The 18,778-nt window shown below is 49.4% G+C and overlaps 1 protein-coding gene across 3 annotated transcripts; it reads left to right on the top strand.

Annotated features, from left to right (window-relative positions):
• The first annotated feature begins 161 nt into the window (after positions 1-161).
• On the top strand, positions 162-18,187 carry ACSBG2 (acyl-CoA synthetase bubblegum family member 2). Of its 3 annotated transcripts, none has more exons than XM_054805552.1 (15): positions 162-299; positions 4,896-5,025; positions 7,501-7,565; positions 8,125-8,366; positions 9,384-9,472; positions 10,053-10,173; positions 10,643-10,723; positions 11,235-11,384; positions 11,581-11,757; positions 12,356-12,537; positions 12,802-13,035; positions 13,710-13,927; positions 14,858-14,997; positions 15,935-16,181; positions 16,581-18,187. In XM_054805552.1, the coding sequence occupies exons 2-15, from the start codon at positions 4,901-4,903 to the stop codon at positions 16,694-16,696; spliced, it is 2,187 nt and encodes a 728-aa protein (XP_054661527.1). In that variant the 5' UTR covers positions 162-299; positions 4,896-4,900; the 3' UTR covers positions 16,697-18,187. The 3 variants fall into 3 exon arrangements, with proteins under 3 accessions (XP_054661527.1, XP_054661528.1, XP_054661526.1); XM_054805553.1 differs by lacking the exon at positions 162-299 and adding an exon at positions 550-665; XM_054805551.1 differs by lacking the exon at positions 162-299 and adding an exon at positions 4,437-4,520.
• Positions 18,188-18,778: the final 591 nt, after the last annotated feature.

The following is an 18,778-nucleotide window of genomic DNA, read 5'->3' as shown; positions in this document are numbered from 1 at the left end:
CACCGCCGCGGGGCCGCGGGGCCGGCTGTTTCGGGACAAGCTTCCTCCTGCGCTGCAGCACCTCAGCTCTGAGCAACCATCACAGCATTTCTCTTCCTCTGGCTTCCCCGCGCTGGGCAGAGAAGGCGGCAGAGCAGCGCGCTGCACGCAGAACACCTCAGGCTCGCAGCGACCCGTCGGCTCCTGAGGCGCGGCCGCCCTCACCGGTTCCGGGGTGACTGTGAGGCGACTCCACGCTTCTCCCAGCGCCTCGCAAGCGCGGCACCGGCTCAGCCCGTCCTGCCTTCGGCCCGCGGGAGGTGAGGTTGTGCTCGGAGGGAGTCACGGTGCCCGACCCGGGGCCGACGCTCGATGCCCGGGCTGAGGAACAGGAGCGGCCCGACCCGGCGGACGGGGCAACGACCGCGGGTGACCTCCGCCGGGGGGGGAGGCGGGGCGAGGCGAGGGGGCGGAGCCTTGCAGCCTTCCGACGGCCTCCTCGTCCAATGGCGCGGCCGCGCGGGTCTTTCGAGCGGAGGCGCGGGCGGAGCGGAGCGGAGAGACCCGCCCTTTCTGGGCTGTGGCCACGCCCCCCGCCGCTAGCGCTCTAAAGGGCCCCGCGTGGCGGCGCGCGGCAGCTGCTGTCGCGCCGCGTGGGGGTTTGCCGCCCGCCAGCCGGTTCTGAGGTAACGGCGCGTGCGCGCGGGGGGAGCGGGGCGGCGAATCACGCGTGTCGTCACGCCTGCCCCTCGCGGGGGGGGGGGGGGGGTGTCTCTCTCTCTGTGTGTGTGTGTGTGTGTGTGTGTGTTGTTTCACGTTCATCGTCCCCTCCCCACGCGGGAAACCCGCCGGCGGCCACGCGAGCCGTGACAGCCCCGCCCACGCGCCGCGGCGGGGAGCAGCGCCACGAGCCCCGGCCCTGACCGTGCCCACGCGGTGTCCCTGGGCGTCCCGAGCGGGAGGGCCGTGGGGCTGGTGCGGCTGTTAACCCCGGGCCCGAGCGGTTCCCCCAGCCCAGTGGCTTTGGGGTGAAATAAACCGTGGGGGCCGCCCCGTCCCGTGAGGGGGAGCAGCGCCGGGACGGCAGCCGGCCTGTCCGTCCCCGTGGGCAGCTGCCCCCCACCCCGGCCGTGGGGCGATTCGGGCGCTCAGGGGTGCTGTGGTACCGGCCGCGCCGGCTTCAAGATAGAGGCCGGCGTGGTGTGGGGGCCGGCGGCACCGTGGGTGGGGTGTCTCGGAGAACACCCCGTGCTCCCCCTCGGCCTGAGGGGATTTCCCACGCGCAGGTGGCGTGGTGACGTGTGCCAAGAGTGGAAGGCGAAACAACCTCCCGGTGAGTCGCGTCGCTCTGCCAGGACGCCGGGATCTTTGAGGTGAATTCCCCAGCGATCCGTGCAGAATCCGAGGAGATACGTGGTGACCTGCGTGGCTGAGGAACGGTGCCCGTGCCGCTGGCGTTGGCCCACGCCTGGGAGCGGCGAGCCGTGGGTCCAGCCGACAGCGGTGGTCTGTGGGCAAGCTTTGTTCCGCCAAAACTCAGCTCTGAAGGCTGCTGCAGAGCCACATATCCGCTGTCCGTTCAAGATCTTTGGTGTGATGTCATCCTGACGGGGGTTGAGGTGGTTTTTCCTCGTGCTCTCTCTGCTCTTGCATCAGGAGGGCATCAGATAATTTTCTGTAGGCCAACCCGTGCTGAGGAAAAAACCTTGAGTGCTTAGGAAGTTTTTATCAGCGCCCTTTTAAAAAAGGAATTTATCTAAAAGAGGAAGAGCGGGTCACTCGGTTTCTGTTTCCTCAATAAATCTTTAAGGAAGACAAAGGAACAAAAAGGCCAAGTTTCACTTTTGGTGGAAATGTGGAAAGGCGGTGAGATAACACGGCAACCGCCTAAAGCCATCAGCAGAGTGAAAACTGGACCCGATCGGACGCGGCGTCTTTACCGGTAAAAATAAGTCGGTGACAGGAATCAGTGGGCTGTGCTGGAAATGTCAGGCTGGTTCGTGAGCATAGTCAGTGATTTGAATTCGAACTGATGTTTTTGAAGCACTATGTGTGTTTTAAGCTAAAAAACAGGTTTCAGAAACCTTCGCTCCTGTCCCGTTGACTGTCAGGACTTTGCACGGAGCCAAACTCCCATTCTGTTTTGTCGGCGAAGCTCCGCAGGGCTTTCAATGGAATCGCTCACCTGCTTCCAGTTCTTCCAGGGCACGGTGCTCCCTCAAAGCAGGAGATGCTTTGTATTTAAATGAGTTACGCTGTCACGCAGGCTTAATTACAAGGGAGGTTTCTTTCAGCAGGTTTTTGTTTGGCTGTGTGTTCTTCGTGGTCCTGAGCAACTGTGGTGCCTCGCAGTGCGCGACTCCTCTGGAAACAGTGCGGGGCAGGAGCGGGTCACTGGTGATCCCGTTCACCCCTGGTGAGCTACTGGGAGCGTAAGCCTGGCTCTGGTGAGCGCGTTTTCCAGTGGCTCGTGTACGTAGCTGTGCTTGTAACAGCTCCAGAGAAGGAAGGGGCTGGCTCAGTGCTTGGCAGAGCTGGTGACAGTAGATATCTGGTCAAATTTCTGATTCTAACCTAAATTTGTTACATAAAATGCACGACTGACTTGGGGTTCCAGTGGCCTGCATTCACGAGGACACAACCAGGCTGCACTGCAGCTTTCTGCTTGCATGCTTCTGTTCCACGGGGCAAGCGTACCTGGGCACGCCAGGACTTCTGCTGCTGCTTGTGCAGGGACGTGCTGCCGCTCTCCAGGTTGTGGCCCGTGTGGCGTTAACATCTCTGTTCCCCTTGAGGAACCCATCCCGCTAGATGTGATGGTGACGGCGATGTCCTGCTGTGTCTCCCTGGACTTTCAAGTCCGTGCAGCCTCATGTCCGTGATCTTTGTGCCACGCTTGGTGTGCCCAGACTCAGGAACTGAGCACCCATCAGCAGGAGGCCCTGTGGTCAGGGTTGTGCCCCGTGCAGGGGGACCTTGGTGAAGAGCCACAAACCCTCAGCCTACCAGCCGAAACGCTTGTCTGGGTGGCAAGGCTAGTGCCTTTCTTTGTCCAACGTGTTTCCAACCAACCTCCACCGCTTGCCCGGCTGTGCTGTGAGGTAGCTGGCGGGAGGACACCTCCGCCCTGTGTTGCAGAGCCGGTGGCAAGAGAAAGGCTGTAACTAGTGCAGAGAGAAAAGCTTCCTTCAGGGTCGCAGGGAAGCCTTAAACTCCTCGTCGTGGGGCGCTGGGAAGGAACGTGGGTACAGACAGTCTTGTGAAAGGGGGTCGGGGCTGATGTCAGCTTTTACGGTACGTTCCCCTTCGCCTCGTGCCCAGGACTCTCCTTGAGCAAGAGGGGCGGTGGTGACGTCTCCAGCAGGCACCGTGCAGTCTGGTGACCGGCGTGCTCTTCTGGATGTGGGTTTGAGTTCCTCCAGGCTGGGGAGGGAGCTACACCCAGGTTTCGCAGGTCTGGCCGGCTGCTCCCAGCACTGGGCTGCTCTGTAGAGATAATGCCTCTTTTCTCACAGCTGTCTTATTAAAAAAAAAAAAAAAAAAAACCAACCAAAAAACCCCAACAGAATAAACCACTCTCTTCAGCCTAGAATGGGGCATTGGGTGATGTCTGCCAATTATCTTGGAGCTTCAGAGATCGGATTTTTGGACACATAGCTTTGTCAGCTGCTTGTGAATTAAACTATTTTTGCACTGTGAATGATAGCCTGTAGCAGAGTGTGGCGTGAGCAGCAACGTGTCCTTGCGTCGATGAGGAAGCGGAAGGGGGGGGGGACTACATGTGCTTTTCTGGGCTGGAGGCAGGTCTGCCTGCAGTGAATTGTGGCTGGCCATGGCTTTCCTTGCTGCAGCTTGGCTGTGTTGGATTCGTTAGATAAAAGGGCTCTTTCCTTTTGCTCCTGTCTGTCGTCATTCAGACAAACGCGCTTTTCACGCTCCCCGCTTTAAAATGCGTCTGTCTAATGCAGGTGCAAAACAGGATGATGAAATCCACTTTTTTAAAAAAAAGATCAAGGGTAATGAGATTCATCTCCAATCAGTTAGAAATAGCTTCAAACAACTAAAGCTCACCCTGCCAAGTCATAAGCATCAAAGGCTTTTGACCAATGTAACCCTTAAATAAAACCAAGGCTGCTTTCCGCGTTAACAAATGTGTCGTTTTGGTGACGAAATCCCCTAACGCCAAAGTGCTGAAAGCTGTGTGAACACAACGGCTGCAAAAGCATTGATTTTTTTTTTTTTTTTTTATGAGAACAAGTTAAATCTCTGGGGTGTCCTGGGGCTGCATCCCCTGAGGGGGACCCCAAAGCCCCGGCGTGCGGAGGCTGGTGGGCAGGCGCGGGACCAGAGCTTCCTTAAGAGGCGGCGGTGTGGGGTGACGAGCCGCTTCCAATTGCGAGGCAGGCAGCACATGACATAAGATGCTCCAGATCTGCCTCCTGGGCGCTAGTTTAAAAATAAAGGATATTACGCGTCCTCTTCCGCGCTGGTCTGGAGCGGCTGCGGGAGGAGAGGCTGCACAAAGGCGGAGGCGATGCGTTGTAAGGCTGGACCCAGAGCCCCGCGGTGACGGGTTTGGGGGGAGACTGAGAGCCGAGTGGGAACGTTTGGGGCAAAGGGAGTGTAAAATTTGAATTGTTAGGCTCGCGGTGCTCTTTTAAAGCTGTAATTGTCACGCTCCTTTTCGGATGCAGGAATGGATGTATCATCTACTGCCATTTGGGTTTTTTGAATGAACTGAGCATGATGCGGTGTGCGCTGCGTCTGCTGTGAAAATGTACTGTATTTCATGCAAATACAGCAGTCCCGAGTCATGCCTGCTTTGGGATTGCCTTGCTCAGATAGCTACATCAATGGAAGCTGATTTTACTGCAGTGTTCAATTAGTGTTTTAATTTTTAAAACCTGTTTTTACAGGGACAATGCTGTGTGAGTCAGATGCACGTATGGCGCTTGCGGAACCAGACCCCGTGGCTTATTTTAATTCGGATCCTCAAGGGAACTGTGAGGTGTCACTGGATGATGTACTGCTCAACTCTTCAACTAGGTTTGTCTAATTTAAGATTTTATTTTCTCTGCGCTGACCTGTATACATAGGATATAGTTTGTATTCTATCATGTTTACTTAGATTAATTAAGTTTTGGGTTTTTTTGGAAGAAATTTCAAACATTTGTTACTACTTCCAAAATCCAAAAGCTGAATCTACAACCTCGCCCTCTCAAAAGAAATGGAACAGAATTAAATTTGCTGTACATAGCTACCACACAGCATATGGAGCCTGAAGTAGTGTGTATTTAATATAAATTTAAAGTGCAGGAATGGTAGAATATTCTGCATAGTCAGAAAGATCACCTCTTATAAAGGAACTTTGCGTAATTGTTAATTCTGTGTAACTGGGAGGGCACTGATCAAATCCTTGGGATACTTAGCAAGTGCTATATTGTTTGTGAAGTGTTGCTGTAAACAGAGAGGCGTGCCTCTGTGGGGGATATTTTGTGTGCAGTACCTACGCTTTGAATTTCATCAAACTCCTGTTAGTCTCTGTAAATCTGAGCAGCCTCTTACTGAAGAGCAGATGAGTGGTTAAGGGTCTGTATCTCACCACAGTGTAATGGGATATAGCTGGCAAAAACCTCATTACCTCATTTTTCTCAGGTTGCGTTTGAATTGTGTAGTAATTCAGTAAGGGGGGAGAAAAAGATGACTTGATTCACTGGAAGGGAAGTAGCTGGGGCTCTTTTGCTCATGTTATTGGATCATTTGCATACTTTGATCATAAAAGATGGTGGAGAAATGGTGTAGAACTATTGCAACCAAGCATTAATTTGTGCTGAAAATGCTCTCAATAATGAGGAAATGTGTAGTAGGGAATATCTAGTAATCACTTTGGGGGAAATAAAGAAAAAAATATTATTTACTTCCCTCTGGTTTCTGGCTTGCAGGCTCGTTAGGAGAAGCAGTTCTGCTTTTGGACAGCATGTAGGAGGAGCTGTGACAAATCGTCTCTATGCTCAAACCGTATCATACGCTCAAAGTGGTAATAGTTGACTATCCCCTAGAAATTCAGAGAAAAGTTAAACCAGAGGGAAGCAATTTACCCCTTACACTGGAATTAGCACAGTGCCTTGTGCTGACTTCTCTTCTCTTTGGTCTAGTAGGAAGGGAAAAAAACATGGGGCTGGGGGGAACCAGCCTGGAGTTTGCATGGGACGGGGGAGCTCCTGCCTGTCTGCAGGTGAGCTCTGACCATGATGGACAGAGCTGTCGGGGCTTCTTTCTGCCCCAGAGCTGCCCCTGCGAGCGGCTGGGGCCGTTGTGATGTCAGGGGTGCGCAGCCCTTCTAGAAGACCCGGGAGCTGGTGCTAGAGAGAAACCTTGCACCGAACATGGCTGTGGGAAAGGGTAAACACCTAGCACTGGCGTGAAGAGACAAACACCTTCGTGATGGCCTGCAGCGAAGGGCCCCGGGAGGGCTGCTTGGCAAGGCAAGAGGGAAATTTTGGTTCTCTGGAATATAATCGTGTGTCAACTAAAACCTCTGCTGATGGTACCAGTGGGGTATTGCCCAGGGTAGGGGTACAAGCATCATCTGCCTGTAGTTTGGAGGGTGGGATGTCTTCTGGGGAGCAGAGCACAGGGACTCCAGTACTGAATCTCACAGGGTCTGGCTTCCAACTCGTGGTCTGAAGTGAGAGATGAGACTTGATTATTCCTTATCCTCATCACTTACGGGTGTGAGAAAGTCTGTCCTGGAAAGGGATGAAGAACACTGTTCTACAAACGCGGGCAGGTGGCATTTCACCAGGTCTTGCAAAGTTGAAAGTAAAAGGGGCAACTTTGAGCTGGCACCGCAGGACAAGTTCCTGGTGAGGACGGGGCTGATGCAGACAGGGGATGTGCCTGTCTCCATTTCCCCACAAACATCTGGTGGAAGCCTGATGCCCTAACTTTATTAGGAATACCTAAGAACAAGATATCCTGTTAAATCAATTTCCTGCTGTTCAGCTGGCCTGGCCTCATGCAGGAAATCTCCGTGGGTTCCCCACAGGGTGACTAGCCAGGGGGACTGCTGCCCTGCGTGGGCTGAGCCCGCTGCGGCCTCCCCTGCCTTAGGCTCACATTTTACAGACAGGAGATAAGCACCGGATCCGTGTGCCCCTTCCTGCCCCTTCTTTCTCACTGCTGTAGACTCAGGCATCTAGAGCAGACCCGTGGCATTAAATTATTGCTCTTTTCTGGGTGTGGCGTTCATGGATTCTTCTGCAGCTTATCTGAAATGGTAGCTACGATTAGGACAACATACACGTGTTTAAAAGCGGTGCAGGCAAAGCTTGCACACTGAGAGGGACCTGTTTCATTGCCATAGCCATGCAGGCTAGTAAAATGAAGTCGCTTGCAGAGCATCAGGAACCATTTTGACATCCAAGGACTAATATAATTAGGTGATGGAGCAAGAATGCCTAAGGCGTTCTTCTGCCAGCGTACAAAACCTATCCAGGGCTAACTGCCTTTGCCTTGCAGAACTGTCGAGGCGGTTGAAGATACGAAGACAGAGGGATGTCAGATAGACACGCTTGGTTTGAAAGGTAAGTGGAAAGAATCTTTAGTTCCTGCAGTGTGCATAGAATTATTATTGAAATTGGAGAGGAATTTATCAAACCATAACAATGGAAGAAGAAACTCAAATTGCAGGTCGGTCTGTCCAGAAGCCTCTTGAAATTAGACTTTAAAGCACGGGTGTGCTTCAAGGACTAGAATAGGTAGTGTCACTGCCTAGTGCTTACCTACCAGGTAATGATGTGCTACTTTCAGTCCTCCTTGGGGAAATAAAAAAAAAAAAAGCATGGTGTATATGATTGTTGCAGGAAGCTGCCACCTTACCAGTACAAGAGCTTTAGGGCAGCAAAATGGGTTAGAGGGCGATGTAAATGAGAAAATTTTGAAAGTGCTTTAGAGGTTTCATCTATTAGTCCTGCTCTAAAATACTGGGAGTTGTATGGCAAACTTGCCAAGGGTCAAAAAAGGGGGGTGGGAGAGGGGCATAATAGCATTTGCTTTCATATGTGAGATATTTATGTTTATATTTCTGTTACGGCAGCAAGCAATTTCTAAACAATGATGCTGAACGCTTTTCTTTCAAACCAGCCTCTTCACCTGCTGCCTCCAGTGTGTGGACAACACGACGTGATGGAGAAGTCAGACTGAGGATGGATGAACAGGGCATAGGCAGTGAGGCACCGAAGACAGTTCATGAGCTATTCCAGGAAGCTGTTAGGAAATACGGTGATTATTATGCCCTTGCATCCAAGAAGCGTGGCCAGTGGATAAAACTAACATATAAGATGTACTATGATGAGTGCTGGAAAGCAGCGAAAAGCTTTCTGAAGGTAAGTTTTTGTTGAATTCTGCTCCTCCTTCATGTTTAGTTTCACTGCTGAAATGGCTGTGGTCAACTCTATCTCAAATCTGCAAATTCTCTGAGTGTAGGTGAGTCTTAAAGTGACAGGGAAATACCTGAACGTGCCATGAACAGCTTGGTAATTACCACAGTGGTTTTGTTTGAATGTCTTGCAAGTTGCTTCCACGTTCAACTGGAAAAAAGCGCATAAGGAAACACTTAAAGCAAGGTGTTTGAGGTATGTGGCAAACCTGGACAGGGCCCCTCATGAGGCATGTAAATTTTGCTCTTTTTAAGAAAAAACTGGAGGGGATGCTTCTGAATTGGACTTAAATGTCCAAAGTGGCTGAGCCTTTTGCCTGTACTCAGAGAGAGAAACCAACATTCCACGGAGTTCCTGTTACCATTATAAAGTCTTATTTCTTGAAGTTAAGGCCACTCGGTTTTTATTCCTACGGTAGGACCTTCCAGTCTGCATCCTTCCACTCTGGGACAAAAACCAGGGCCTGGCTGAAGGAGATGTGAAAACTGGGACTTCAGCAGCTAGAATTTCATAGCAAAGTGTCACTGGAGCTTGTCGCTCTTGTCATTACTGACATCTGACATATCTAACTTGTACTAAATTACTAAGTGTCTCAGTAGGTGTTGTCTAACTTCACCTCTTACCTTCTCATTCCCAGCCCAAAAAGGGAACTGGTAACTCCCTGGACTGCAGTTTTATAATACCCTTAGCGTCAGTGAGCTGGTCATATCAAGTGCAGACCTAAGGAAATCCTTTTTTTTTCCCTGACTACTGATAAAATGAGCTGATAAAATGAGACAGTGTCTGCTGTGAAACTTAACTGGTTCCATATTAGGTCTTGGGAAGTTTTTCAATGTGAATTACCGTATATAATAGCATGAACTTTTCCCTTTACATTGTGCTCATGGCAGAGATCTGTAAATTAACTCTAAGCGTTCTTCAAAGGAAAAACAAGATTGCTGTAATCTCATCTCTTGTTTTCAGCTGGGACTAGAGCGTTTCCATGGAGTGTGCATCTTGGGATTTAATTCTGCAGAGTGGTTTATTGCTGACATTGGCGCTATCCTTGCAGGGTAAGAATGAGTGTTGTCTCTTGACATACCCTTTGCTTTAGCATTCAGATAGTAATATCAGTATTCATGTAAGAAGCAGTTGTTGATTAAAAAAACACAACAAAACCACAAAAACGCAGAACAAAAGCAACTGCTTATATTTTGAATTTAATGAAGATAGCTAGAAGCTAAATTTTCTCTTTAATTCATGATGAATTAATGAGACAAATTTTTTTTTTTAGCCAGGTGGTTCTCTTAAAAATAATATGAACAGTAGGTTAATCCAAAGGCATGCTTTCTTACACTGTGATTAAAAATATGATGGGAAATGCCAGCAAATCACAGAACTGGATTTTGATAGCTTTCTTCCACCTGAGCCATTTTGGTCCCTTACACCATTCTGACATTTCCCATGCCCCAGAACTGAGCCTTTGCTCTTGGAATTAAGCCCTCTGCTTTTTGTTGTTGTTTTATGGTATATTCTTCCTAAAGTTTTTCCTCTGTTAAAGTTTGAAATGGTCTGACTTTTGCCAGCAACTCTGCTTATCCTCTAATTCTGTGTTTTGCTTTTCTGTTTTTTTTTTCCCTTTTTCTTTTGTAGTGGATTTGCTGTTGGTATCTACACTACAAACTCTCCCGAGGCCTGTCATTATGTAGCAGAGAACTGTAGTGCTAACGTTCTGGTTGTGGAAAACCATAAACAGCTGCAGAAAATCTTAGAAGTAAGTACACTTTTTAAATGGCTGGAATCTACAGCATCCTATTGACAGATGTGAGAGGGGAAATGCTGTGGGAGGGCAATGCCTGAGGGAAATGCTGTATCTGAAAGCAGAGGTGAACTGATCGAGCCTCCTTGGTGTGCTCCCTGCTCAAGCCAGATGAGCAGTCATTAGTGCTAAATCTCACGAGAGGTTAAATGGTGGTTCTGCAGCTCAGCAAAGCCTCAAGCTTAAAAATACGAGAAGCCAAAACGAACAATTAAGCATCCCCTAGGTTGTCTGGCAGTGTCCCAGTCCAAATGATTACTGTCTCTACCGAGGCTTCCCTGTTCTCTTTCAGTAACACAGATGCGATGCTCTCAGCTTTACTTAGTATGACAAGTAGCAGTAGCATGTTAAGTAGTGGGTTACTTTAGCTTAAAAGGGACAAGCAGGATTCGCTCCTTCTCATGAATCTCCCTTTTTAACACAGATTCAGCATAAACTACCTCATCTGAAAGCTATTATCCTGTATGGGGAAGAGCTGAAAGAGAAGAGACCAAATCTGTACTCTGTAAGTACTGGGAATCTTAGTGGCTTGTAAATACTGGCTGTGTTTAGCTGACTGCTTGCAAGGAACCATCGCCTCCCATGGGACGGTCATCATGTGAGCTTGTGTTGGTTTTAGTGAGGGATTGCTCGCCTTGATGAAGCAGTAGATGTTTGCTGTTGTTCAGACCTCGATAATCCACGTTGCAAGGGAGGGTGTTAGTGTGCCAACCTCTGCAAGGCAGCCTCAGGTCCCGCAGTTACTCCAGCTTGGCGCTCCCAGTGAATACCAGGGTTGCTGCAGAGCTAGTAAGCTTCTCAGGATGGATCAGTCTCCTTTTCTGCTTCTCACGATCCCTCCTGTGGCAGCCAGAAAACAGTGCGGGGCTGACAGCGCATGTTTACAACCTCTTCCAGATTCTGCCAGAGGTTTGGACATAGGAAACGGTTTCCTTCTCTTCATGTGTAGCAAAGGGTTTAATTTGGCATGTGAGTGATAGCCTACAAAGTGACTGAGCTCTTCTCTTCTTATACAGTGGAGCGAGTTCATGGACCTTGGCAGAGACGTTCCAGATACCCAGCTCCGTGAAATCATTGAGTCGCAGAAGCCTAACCAGTGCTGTACGCTAATATATACCTCGGGGACAACTGGACAGCCCAAGGGAGTAATGCTCAGTCATGACAACGTAAGTATCTTTTTGTATAAATGCCCATTCTGAGAACTGTGACCTTGGGTGGGTGCTGAGGGAGGGTAGAGATCAGCTGAAAAACGTGCCTGGTAGGATCACGGGAGGTTGGAGACTTGTTTTGTGAGCTGTGTGTTCTGTGTTGAGCCTGCTCGGAAGAGCTGTCGCTTCATACTGGTGTGGGTTCTCGTTACAGTTGACGTGGACGGCATCGGCAGCTGGGCGTTTCATAATGCTGGTAGATGCTAAAGTAAAGCAGGAACTGGTGGTCAGCTATCTGCCCCTCAGTCATATCGCGGCACAGATGTCAGATATTTGGTCGGCAATGACATTCGGTGTGCAAGTTTTCTTTGCTCAGCCAGATGCATTAAAGGTAAAACCAGAAGATAATAACAATTCTACACCCATCCACCTGCTTGTAGCTGGGGTGGGTGCTTTAAAACAAACGTGGCTGACTTATCTCATGATTCTGAAAGCTGTGCTCACTCGGTTTATTTGTGGAGTGACCTGTTTAACGGTCTGTTGGTTTGACGAGAATAGCCACTCCGACCTTTGTCTTTTGACTCCGTATTGCAAGCTGGGATGAGCTGACCAAGCACTTCACAACTAGGAGCTTCTTGGTGTCTCACCTGACACCAGTTCTCCGCCCCAACAGCTTGGTTGAGCAATGGCTTTGTATTTGCTCTGTCCACATTGCAAAATGCCACCACCATTAAATCTGTGTCCTGAGAACAATTCTTCTCTTGGCACTGTGTCAGCGTTGGCACCGGAAGCATTGACCCTTGCTGTCTTCTCAAAACCACTGTGGCATTTGGATGCTCCCAGGGTTCCTTTCTCTTGGTGGCAGTTGAAAAGGAGCAATTCCCCAAAAATTGATGGCAGAGTCCTAAACCTCGGCTAGTGACCAGTGCTGACATGAAGCCTATAGTGACGCACGTTTGAAAAGCTGTATTAAATTCTGCTTCGCTCAGGGCACCTTGGTAGACACCCTGCGGGAAGTGAGACCAACTGCTTTTCTGGGAGTTCCTCGTGTTTGGGAAAAAATGGAAGAAAAAATGAAATCCATAGGCGCAAAGTCATCAGCGTTCAGAAGAAAAGTGGCGTCGTGGGCCAAGGGAGTCGGGCTGCAGACAAACCTGAAGCGAATGAATGGGTAATTATGAACCACATGTAAGGAATGTCACAAATATTAGGAGAACTTTACTATCGGATCAGGAATTATGTCCCATGTAACAGGCCAGACTTATGGACAGTAAAAGCCAAACGTAGTGCTTGGACCAGAGGGTGAGCAGCAAGGGCTTGGAGGGGGAATCATTATTTTTTTACTGAATAAAGTAAAATAGGTTGAAGATGAAAGGAGGAAGGGGGAAAAGTTTTACTTGGTGACTGAGAGCTAGTAACCATTTTTCTCTTACAGGTATTCTGAAGTCCCAGTGAACTTCTGCTTGGCCAAGCACTTGGTGTACAAGAAAGTGCGAAAGGCCATCGGGCTGGACCGGTGCACAAAGTGCTACACGGGGGCTGCTCCCATTACCAGAGAGACGCTGGAATTTTTTTTAAGTCTGAACATTCCTGTGTTTGAGCTGTACGGCATGAGCGAGAGCTCTGGGCCTCACACAATCTCTCTACCTCATGCTTTCAAGCTTACCAGGTAAATATCTTTCTGGGAGGAAGAGTTGCTTTAACGTTTCTCTTGCATCTGGCATCTCCATCCTCATCCCCAGAGTTCTGCTGCCAGTAAAAAAAGTCACCAGGGAGCCGGTTGCTTTGGCCACATCTTGCAGATGAAGAGATCTGCCAAGGGCAACAGCCGTGTTAGTTAAATTTAACTTGGCCTGGATTCTCTAGGAACTGAGGAGGAAGCAAGGGATTGATAGGGAGAAGGAGGAATTACTAACTCTAGCCTACAGTTCACTTCAATGTCAAATGAATAAATGCAGTAAGACCGTGCTGTTGCTTTGAATGGCTTGTTCAGTCCCTGTGGGTTCAGTCTGCAGAGTAAATACCATCATCAGTAGAAGTTTGCTGCCAAGGACATAAATCTTCTAATTCAAAGCTCAGGTGTTTGAGAACAATGAGTGGAAAACACCAGGTGTGTGAGCACTGATCCCTCTGCAGTAACAACTTCTGTAGTTCCCCGTACATAAGCACATGCCTTTTAAGTTTGTAAGTAAGTTCCTTGCTCAAGCAGTTGTAATAAACAGCTGCCTGGCTTTGTTCAAACACTTTAGCTTGAGAGGGTGCTGCTATAATGTCACTGCTGCTCAGCTGTTGAATTAAAAAAAAAAAAAAAAAAAGCCATGGTTTGTTTGTGTTTTCTTTAAGCTGTGGAAAGGAAGTCACAGGCTGCCGGACACTGATTCATAAGCCAGATGGAGATGGCACTGGGGAGATCTGCTTCTCGGGAAGGCACATCTTCATGGGCTACTTGAACATGGAAGAAAAAACCAAAGAGGCGATTGATGAAGATGGCTGGCTGCATTCGGGTGACCTTGGCAAGCATGATAAAGATGGATTCCTCTACATCACTGGCAGGATTAAAGGTAACGCATCCCCTGACTTTGTTGTCTTGAGGTTACGCAGTACTGTGATACGATGTGTTTGCACCCTGCTAGTTACGTGGCTGTGGCTTGCACAGAAGGAAGTTTAAAATGCTTCTCCTGAAGTTTTGAATGTGAATACAGCCACAGCGTGTCCTGCCACTGAGTGTGTGACATGGTATGCGATGGGAGGAGAGGAATGACCTCTGAAACCGCTGTGTGTTTGCAGAGCAAGGAAGAAATCCTCTGATTTCAGCAGTAAATGCTTTGTTGGCTTGTTTTACGGTGCTGGACAGGTCCAGGTCCAGCTGTGGGTACCACCAGCTCCCTCCAGTTCCAGCTAGTTACCTCCAAGAGAAAACACCAGCTTAGCACAGTTGTGCAAACAGCTTGCAGCAATGCGGTTCTTGGGACACCGCTTTGACCAACCCCAAACAAACCCAATTTTATGCAAGACTTCAATCATCAAAAAGAGATAAACGGTCACGCAAAGGAGCTGCTCTAAGAAATCTATGAAAGATGGCCAAGCCAGGCAGGCTCTCCTCTGCTCCACATCACACTGCCTAACTTCAAACACTCTGCTCTGCCTCAGCAAATTTTTTACTTCAGTTTCTGAACAACTTGCCTACCAACTCACACACCTTAAGAGTCTGAGGTGACTGTGGCTGGATACTGAGGCGCTTGTACGCCACACCTCGTGTTCCCAAACTGCAGACCTCTCCAGTGTGTTAAAGCAGCTTTTGCACCGCTGGTCGCTGCACACCTCTGTCCTGTCTCTCCTGGTCTGACTGGAGTCATCCTGGTTTGCTGCCTTCTCTGGCTCTCGGGGGCCAGACTCAGTATTGATCCGGTAGACACAAAGGAGCTATAAAGTTATTTGTGAAGGAAGTGGGGCAAGGTCTAAGCATTAATCAAGCTTTGACTGTTTTCCAGAGCTCATCATCACTGCAGGGGGTGAGAACGTTCCTCCTGTTCCAATCGAGGATGCTGTGAAAGAAGCTGTTCCCATCATCAGCAATGCAATGTTGGTTGGAGACAAAGCAAAATTCCTTGCTATGCTTCTAACACTAAAGGTAATGGAAAACAGGATGGGGATCCACTGATATTGCTGAATGCATTTAATTCCAGTGGGGAAGATAATTGTTACACATTTTTACAGTGTCTTGTAGAGACAGGAGGCAGCATGGAGTATGACTTCTTGTAGCTGAGTTGCAAACAGCAGTTGTAACTACAGAAAAACAAGCACTGCCACTTGATCAGACAATTGGGTTCTTCTGTTCGGGGCAACTGTTTCTCTCTGTACCACATAGGGCAGAAAGAAACAGAAGTAAAAGAGCTACAAGGGAGACTGACAAAAGAAACCCTTCTGCTTTGCTTGCCTATTTAGTAGCTTCCCAGAGCAGTCTGGACAGGACAGGATTGTCAGTGATTTCTTTTTAAGACACCGGCTTTAAACTCCACAGTGATGCATCTGTGGTGGCCTGCACTGACTTCTGTCCCGAGACCTCACAGGCTGGTGGTTTTTCAGGATGGCGCTAATTGCTCATTAGCGAGACTGCCTGCCAGCCTCCTCGTCCTGGTGCCAGGCCCTGGAGGTGGTGGTGCTGTGCTCGTCTGGGATGGGTGCCACATGTGGTGACTTCCAACAGGCCCCTTCTGCTGCTGTGGGATGTAAGGAAATAAACTGTGGTCCAGAAAAAAGTGATCAACTTGGGATAGCACAGGGGGACGGTGGAAGATGAGCTCTGTACCCAGCTTGTTCCTTGGTATTGACCCAGCTGTGGAGCGTGCGCATCTAGAGGGGTTTCATCTGCTTTTTGCCTCAAGGTGTTTTCATTTGAAGCAGTGGTTGCAGCAAGCATATGAAAATTGCAGTGGTTGATTAATTGGACAATTGGTACTGGGGTGGGGAAGGAGATGGGATGGCTTCCCATGGCTGTGAGGCTTGTTAGTATGACAGGAGTCGAGTGTTGAGCAATATGAAGTTACCTGTTCGAACTTGTCTCGCAGTGCAATGTGGATGTGGAAACTGGTGAGCCAGGAGATGATCTCACTGCAGAAGCTATCGAATACTGTCAAAAACTGGGCAGCAAGGCGACCAAAGTCTCCGAAATCATCAGCAGCAAAGACAAGGCTGTCTACGCGGCTATCCAGAAGGGAATTTCGGCGGTCAATGAGCGAGCTGTCTCAAATGCTCAGAAAGTCCAGAAGTGGGTTCTTCTGGAGAAGGACTTTTCTCTCTTTGGTGGGGAGCTTGGTGAGTGGTGGGTGGGGCATTTGGGGTCTCCCCGTCACCCCTTCCCTGGATGTTGACCAGGCAGCATACCAAGGACCCCCGACGCACAGAGCTATCCCTGGCCCTTCCTCGCTGTGGCTTTTCCACCGTGTAGTTTTGGGGAGGGTGGGATGAATTCCCACTTCCACTGAGCTGAGCAGCGCTCGCCCTCGGTTCTGCGTTGTCTCTTGCAGGGTGGTTGTGCTGTTCCTATGCACAGGGGAAGGGGGGGAGGTTTTAGTAATCAGAGTAATTTAGAAGTCCAGGTCTGTTCATGTTCCTCCTCCAGGCTGCTTCACTCTAACACTGATTTCTGTCTCAAAACCGACACCAGCTGTAGCACCATCACCATTAAAACAGTGCGCTGTGTTTTTCCTGCAGGCCCAACAATGAAACTGAAGAGATCTGTGGTGGCACAGAAGTACAAAGACCAAATCGCTCAGTTTTATGCCAACATGGACGCACCTACTGCAATGGAGAACGCTCTTCGGCAGTAGCCCGGAGGCTTTGTGCCGTGGACTGAAGCAAGCCTAGAGGATGATTCCCCAGGGAGGATTCCCTGGTTCTGCTGAAATAAATGAGGCTCGGTCATCCCGCAGCCCTTCTGAATCGCTTAACTGTACAGTTCTTGGCCGTCGTACTGCAGTGTGGTGAGCGTGTTTGTGCCCGGTGTTTTCCTGTGTCTGTTGTAACGCTGAGGTATTCCCGAATATCTCTGCTTCGTGTTTTTTGTCTTTCCATTTTTATAAGGGCAATACAATGTTTACCTTAAATCCATTGTACAAGTTATGTTTTAACCAAAGTTTTCTTTTCCTGGGCTGAATGTAAAACAATCAGGAACTGCAATTTTCCTGCTGAGGTAGAAAGGCAGATTTCTTTTTATAGCGGTGTACTTCACTCCCCCTGATGCACATTTAACTGCATGCTGATGACATCTGAATTATTTTAAATCTCTTTACCCACAAACTGTCTTCTGTCAAAGACACCGAATGCTGTGTGACCACACACCCTGGCTCAGTGTGTACCTGGAACCTCATGTTTGCTGGGTTGGTTTGTGCAATATTTTTGAGTGTTTTATCTTCTTGAGTTATAATGAAGCCATAAATTGTATTGTTATAATAGTATACACAGCCTGCACTGTGAGAAGTGTTTTATGCAAAGGGATTATTTCTGAGGCTGTGTACAAATGTGTGTGACAGCTGGCTGTAGTTTTACAATCATAGAAACGTTGCCCGGAGCTTCCTGAGTGGAGTGGGACACTGGAGCGGGGGGGCTGAGGCTTTGTACCTGCACTGGTAGAGAGGAGACTACGTTAGGAACCCAGTTGTTCAAAGGTTGGTTCTTCTGAAGGTCTGTGACCCTTCCAGCAACTGTAAAGGCCCTTGATGTTGAATTCATGGAGCGTTGGGACACACAGGAGCCTTCTCCAGTGCTGTGGGAAAGCACCTGGTACCAGTTGCTCCTGAAAGTCTCTAAATGGTTCTGCAGGGGTTATTCTGGTCTGCCCAGCACCTGGAGGGACTGGACTGCTCCTCCCAACAGCGAATGAAGGAGTGCTTGGAAATGTAAAATTTCAAACTAGAAATCATTCCCTGAACACCAGTGGTTCTGGGCAGCAGCCCACGGCCAAAGGCGGAGCAGCCAGCACCTGTGAGGGGAAGCAGGTGCTGTACCATTAATAACGCAACTAGCACAGCAGCTCTGTACCTCCAGCGCTGCTCCCTCTTGGAGCCTCGCTGTGGTGGGTGTTAACATGGAACTGGGCACCTTAGGCGGGGTTTAAACCTAAACCTTTGTATCTGCTCTGGGCTCAGTGAAATTCCACTTGCACATGTGCCTACAGCCCCGTATGGAAGGGTGAGCAATGCACTATTGTAACTGCTGCTGATCTCGTGCAAATGTCTGTGTTCTCAGCTGTATGAATTTGAAGTGTCTCCAGTGTTCAGAGAAATGCCTAATAAATAAACTCTGCAGTTTGTGTCTCTTAACACCAGTAATTTCTGCAAAATAAGGGTCAGGGTCCAAGGTGACAGGGCGGTGAGCAGCAAAAAGGTTCATTATCATGGGGAGAGCTGCAGCCAGAGCCTCCTTGATCGTTATCAGGGTTGAGGGAGGAGACCTGTGTGTACAAAACACACAGGGAACAACACGCACAGCTGGTGGCCCAGGAATGCCTGGGCCAGGGCTCTGCCCTCGCTCTTCTTGGGTTGTGACAAGTCCCAACAACCTCTTCAGCCCCCAGGGAAGCAGAGGGAACACTTGCACCCACCTTGGGCAAAGCTGGGCTCTGCCCTGCTCGCTCCACCTAGCGCTCACAGCTCCTTCCTGCCGCTGCTGGTAGGCGCAGGGGACCCAAAGGTGAAGCTGCAGCAGGATTTAAACAACCAACTTAAAACTCCATTGTATTAACAGACATCGGAGTCATCCCCCAGACTGACTCCGCTTGAAACAAGTTTCCTCTTCCTTCATGTTTTGCTGCCTGCAGGCAGGGAACTGGCAGAGCTGCAGAGCAGCCGACTGCCTCGCTGGCTTCTGTGTTCTAAGGGAAAACACTCTCCATAACAAGGCGCTGCAGGAAA

This window comes from Grus americana, chromosome 28 (genome assembly GCF_028858705.1).
Source record: "Grus americana isolate bGruAme1 chromosome 28, bGruAme1.mat, whole genome shotgun sequence".
In the NCBI taxonomy this organism is placed as follows: domain Eukaryota; kingdom Metazoa; phylum Chordata; class Aves; order Gruiformes; family Gruidae; genus Grus; species Grus americana.
Note: the sequence above shows the minus strand (reverse complement) of the source record. Positions and strands in the feature narration are given on the sequence as shown.